The sequence below is a fragment of the Brachycentrus maculatus genome, unplaced genomic scaffold, assembly GCF_059751285.1.
Source record: "Brachycentrus maculatus isolate JH-2025_06_01 unplaced genomic scaffold, ASM5975128v1 h1tg000239l, whole genome shotgun sequence".
Classification (NCBI taxonomy): Eukaryota; Metazoa; Arthropoda; class Insecta; order Trichoptera; family Brachycentridae; genus Brachycentrus; species Brachycentrus maculatus.
In genome coordinates, this window is record NW_028280990.1 from 129,001 (window position 1) to 135,000 (window position 6,000).

At 36.3% G+C, this 6,000-nt stretch overlaps 1 protein-coding gene across 1 annotated transcript in view; it reads right to left on the reverse strand.

Moving 5' to 3' along the window:
* LOC148306506 (protein pangolin, isoforms A/H/I/S-like) overlaps positions 1–6,000 on the reverse strand; it is a gene marked incomplete at its 3' end in the record, with an annotated part of 128,173 nt that overhangs the window by 113,475 nt on the left and 8,698 nt on the right. Inside the window, exon 2 of the mRNA XM_088264893.1 lies at positions 5,792–6,000. This exon is cut by the window's right edge and continues 778 nt beyond it. Coding sequence (XP_088121019.1) covers positions 5,792–5,950 — 159 coding nt within the window. The remainder of the gene's footprint in view (positions 1–5,791) is intronic.

Below are 6,000 nucleotides of genomic sequence, written 5' to 3' on the forward strand. Positions count from 1 at the left end.
CGTACTACCCAAATTTATATTTATTATATGTTAATTATCAATAAATATACATACGCGGCTTCATATTGTTTTTAAGCGATTCCATCCGTAGCTTACATCATTTGGAGTTGACGTATTCGCTACGCAATGCATAATAAAAACAAGATTTAGGAGTTTTTTAATCATATTTTTTAATCATATTTTTTAAATCATAATCATATTTTTTTAATCATAATCATAAATTTTCATATTATGATGTATGGCGTGCGCGGAAGTTTTTGGTAAGGTAAGGGTAATTAACTACGAGTATTTAAATGTTTTAGAATTTAGTTCATAAACCCTGATGATGACAAGGTTCTTGTCGAAACCGGTTGGATAAAGTGTACCAATAAAAAGTGGTTAAAACAAAGTTGTTTTATTTTATTTTATTTTAGTTTAATTATCAATAGTTTCGGTATGTGTAGTTTCCTTTCTGGTCACACTGTAGTCGTATAGTTTGGTATAACGAGCAGGTGTAAAGTCCAGAAGGTGGTAGAAGAGAAGGGATCACGTTAGGGCTCGATAGAGAGCTAGGTGTTCGGGAAGCCTCCGCTGGCCTACACGAAGCTCCACTACGCACTAGACACTGCGCGCCATAGCGGCCGATGGGGCGGACTATATGAGTACCAACACAAGGCAAGGCAGGTATGCGAGGTGATAATTCGGGTTAACGAGGAAATATATATTTTTTTGGCATCTTAACATAGATTAAGAAGAATATGGATTTGCAACATTTTGAGCGTGTCCAAATATTTATTTTCAAATACAAATCTGGATTATCTCCAACTATAGGAGTTATTTTTCATATTATTTTTTGACATCTCATCAAAGATGAAGAAGAATATGGAAGTCTGGGCATTTACGGGGCTCACGACCTTCATAGGCTGGTTTAAGCGACCACTTAATACGTGTAAAGTGATCACTCAAACCAGCCTACGACGGTCGTCAGCCCCGTAAACACCCAGACTTTCATATTCTTCTTCATCTTTGATAAGATGTCAAAAAATAATATGAATAATATGGATGTCTGGGTATTTCTTATAACCCTTATCCGCACCTAATGGTGCATTGGGCACTGCACCGTATCAATGTATGACGTGTAATTTTGATCGTGGATTACATGAAGGCAAGGTGATCAGGGACTAATCCAGGGTAAATATTAAACAAATAGTAGAAAGCAAAATGATTAATATTTAGTTTAATCCTCCCCCCTTAAAAATCGAACCCGGGACCTCCAGCACGGTAGCTAAGCACGCTAACCATAACACTACGATGACGGACAGAAGCGGGTATTAACGGAGCCTATGACAGTTCACAAGCCCCGTAAACACCCAAACTTCAACATTCTTCTTCACCTATTTTGAGATGTCAATATGAAAATAACTCCTAATTGAAAAAAAAAACTAAGTTTTTTTTTCTAATTAAAAAAAAAACAAAGTTTTTTTTTCTAATCGGAATCGGGTATTTACGGAGCCTATGACAGCTCACAAGCCCCGTAAATACCCAAACTTCAACATTCCTCTTCACCTATTTTGAGATGTCAATATGAAAATAACTCCTAATTGAAAAAAAAAAACAGAGTTTTTTTTTCTAATTAAAAAAAAGACAAAGTTTTTTTTTCTAATTAAAAAAAAACAAAGTTTTTTTTTCTAATCGGAATCGGGTATTTACGGAGCCTATGACAGTTCACAAGCCCCGTAAATACCCAAACTTCAACATTCCTCTTCACCTATTTTGAGATGTCAATATGAAAATAACTCCTAATTGAAAAAAAAAAAACAAAGTTTTTTTTTCTAATTAAAAAAAAGACAATGTTTTTTTTTTTCTAATTGAAAAAAAAACAGATTTGTGAACAAGGATTTTGACACACTCATAAATGTTTTTAATAATATTTTTCGATGGTTAATGTTTAGATAATTAGACAAACTTTCTCCTCAGTTTAAGATTTAATTAGAATCAGACAAAATTAGACTCGCTTCATTAGTCTTTCACGGTCTATGCCCTGTGAAGTGTTTTGAAAAAACTCAATAGTTACTGCTTATTCAATTAGTTTCACGATTATCAAAAAACCAAAATGATGAGATGGAATTATTTCTGGAACAGGTAGATGATTTCGTGTATTTGGGTAGTATGTTTTCTAGGGATGGAAAGATTGATAAAGATATAGAAAGGAGAGTGAATGCTGGGAACAAAGTGAACGGTGCACTGAAATCAGTTATAGCAAATAAAAACCTATCAGCGGAAGCTAAACTGGCAGTGCACAACGGAGTCCTGGTTCCAACTCTAATGTATGGAAGTGAAACATGGAGTTGGCAAAAGAAAAAATGAAAGTAGACTGAATGCAGTCGAAATGCGATCTCTCAGAAGAATGTGTAACAAAACGATGTATGATAGATGTGCGAATAGTGAAATAAGGAAGGAATGCAAAGCTGAGATAAGCATTATCGATAAAATTAAGAAAGGTGTGTTGAGATGGTTTGGACATGTGGAACGAATGAGTGAGGAAAGAACGGTAAAACAAATTTATGAGGCGAATGTTAGCGGGAAAAGAAGCAGAGGAAGACCGAGAAAAACATGGCACGATCAGGTATGCCAAATACTTGAAAGTGGTCAGGTTAGGAGTCGTAACAATCGGCGGGTATGTATGAGGAGATGCATGAACGTGGAAGAGGCGAAGAATGTTTGCAAGGACAGAGTGGTGTGGCGCTCTATTCTCTCTGCCTACCCCTGCGGGGAAGCGGCGTGATGGTTAGTTAGTTAGTTAGAATTATAAATAAATGTAAGTAATATCGGTGTAATAACAACAACAAAACACAAGTCTCAGAAAATTAAGTTGCGACTTTTTATAACATTTCGAGTGTGTCCAAATACTTGTTCACAAAATCTGAATTATCTCCAATTACAGGAGTTATTTTCATATTATTTTTTGACATCTCATCAAAGACGAAGAAGAATATGGAAGTCTGGGCATTTACGGGGCTGACGACCGAAAATAATAAAAATGAATATGGTATTTTCTGGTGTTTCTCATGTGTGTGATTATAATCCAGGATTCGGACCTCACGTACTAATATAAAAGTTTCTGCTTAGTAAAAAGCTTCTTTACATCTCACCAATAGATGTCTCTAGTGAAGTTCTAGTGATTTAAGAACAAGGTTTCTAAATTGGTTCATATATATAGAACTTCCAAGAATTTGAGTAGTGTGGTTGTCAATAATGGGTAGAATTGGTGAATGTTACACGTGTGTAAAGTGATCACTTAAACCAGCCTATGACGGTCGTAAGCCCCGTAAATGCCCAGACTTCCATATTCTTCTTCATCTTTGATGAGATGTCAAAAAATAATATGAAAATGGTATTTTATGGCGTTTCTCATGTGTGTGATTATAATCCAGGATTCGGACCTCACATACTAATATAAAAGTTTCTGCTTAATAAAAAGTTTCTTTACATCTCACCAATAGATGTCTCTAGCGAAGTTCTAGTGATTTAAGAACAAGGTTTCTAAATTGGTTCATATATATAGAACTTCCAAGAATTTGAGTAGTGTGGTTGTCAATAATGGGTAGAATTGGTGAATGTTACGCGTGTGTAAAGTGATCACTTAAACCAGCCTATGACGGTCGTCAGCTCCGTAAATGCCCAGACTTCCATATTCTTCTTCATCTTTGATGAGATGTCAAAAAATAAAGCTATTTATTATGTTTAATGCGAAATGTGATTCTGCTTATCTAAGGCGATCAAAATTTGAAGCAATCGTTGATAAAGCTGTGTTATTATTTTTACAAAACTAGACCTTTTTTCCGCGGCACACCAACTGATTCAATTAAATTCAATTTATTTATTTATAATTAAAATACACATTACAAACATTAAATTTAAAGCGTATACATTAAAATCGAAATTATGCAAGAATAATAATAATAATAATAAAACCCTTATCCGCACCCCAATGGTGCATAGGGCACTGTGTCTTATAAACGCAGTGTTATCATGATCGTTTTACACATGAAGGAAAGGTGATCAGCCCTCCGCTTCAGGTACCAGTCCATGGTAATATTGAATAAATATTAGTGAAAAAAATACTTACATTTATTTTTACACCCCTTGGGAATCGAACCCGGGACCTCCAGAACGGTAGCCGAGCGTGCTGACCATTAAACTACGGAGGCGGACATTATGCAAGAATACTACTGCTAAAGGTGTAGAAGAATCCCGCTTCGGAAAACTCCTTCAGACACATGGAACAGATTAATATCCAAAGTGATATTGTTCAACATGGCGGTAGCTCTTTCCACAGGCATAACCATCGGCAGGTTGGTCCTGTGTATAGGAATGTGAAACAATCTATGCCGACGCTGTCTTAGGTAACTATCGGGAACATACAGAACAATGCTCCGGATAATTTCAGGATTATCGATCATACCGCGCAACAATCGATAAAAATGCGTAATCAAATACACATTACTCCTGATCTAAACGATACACCAGTGTGCCGCGGAAAACTGTCTTAAATCACCAATTAATCTTTCGAAAAACCATAAATTTATCATTTTTCATTTTAATCCTTATTTTTAAAATGGCAAAATATGATTATTCGGTTGTTTGGATGTTCCCCATTCATATTGAATGTAAGATTGACAGGTTAAGCCTGGAAGATGCTATTATATGATGAATTCTCTCCATATCCAATGACGCGATTCTTCACAATAGCAGATCGGCCCTTTTGGGGTCTTGTCACAACAGTGAGAAACATCCGAGAGCGGTCCTTTATGGGGCCATCAAAACGTCGATAGAATTTCAGTTACCTCCGTTGTTGTTCGCCAATTTGTTTGTTGTGTCGGTTTAATTGAATTGTGAATTGATCAAAAAGGAAGAAACTGGCTTAGAATGTTCAATGGGCGTTGTTGAGAAAAGAGAGAAGGTCGAATTCGGCAAAAAAAGAGAAAAAAATCAGGATGTACTTATAAGAAATACCTAAAGAGGAACAATGATAGAAATGACGCAAATCTATGTGAAATCATCGAGTACAAGTTGGACCATATCCTTCACTCCTTTCAACAACGTCATATATAAAAAATCGACAATTTCCAGTAGTGTGTTTTTTAGGAATGCCCAGAAAATGTACTATATTCCAGAAAAGCGGCATATTTTTAACTCAATATTTACCTGCTACAGGGCAGAAATTGTTGTTTTTGCATTTTGAAGAAAAGATATTGTTTTTTTTAAATATATAAATATTTTTCAAATGGAGAAAAAACATTCAGGTTCAATAAGTGGTTTGATATTTATTTTTAATACATTTTATTATATTTTTAATATACCTCCTGAAAAATCAAGTTTTTTGATATACTTATGACGTTGTTGAAAGGAGTGGGCGATATGTGGTTTTATGTAGGTAAGGATTTGTTTGTCAATGATCGTATTGCTTATGTAACACTGCTTATGTGTTCCTACTAGGTTATATCACCGCTTATCGCTCTAATACCTTTTTTAGCCAAACTAAAAAATAACATGATATAGTTCAAACGAAGGTTGAAAAAGCATCGCCGAGAATATTGAGTAAAAACAGATTGTATAGTTTCGTTCATCATTGTAAGTATCTGGTACTCAAACTGCCAGTACATGGTATGGTACCCGTTTCAAAAGTGAGAACATACTGATGAATGTTACTTATGAACTGGACAACTAAGCACAACATGTAGATGATTACATATTAGTACAATTTGGATATATTTTAGTGTTATTGTTGAAAGGCAAAGCTCGAACTCACCTCGCTCTCGGTGAGGTCGATGAGGCTGGACTTCTCCTCGAGCAGGTTCTCGGAGCTGCGCTTCTCGTCCTCGCCGTCGCCCTCGTCCTTGAAGACCTTCACCTCGTCCGTGGAGCCGAGCTCGTCGCCGGCCGGGCCCGGCGCGGGCGGGTGCGGCATGCCGTCCTCACGCCGGCATTCCGCCTCCTGCTTCACCCCCTCATAGCAGG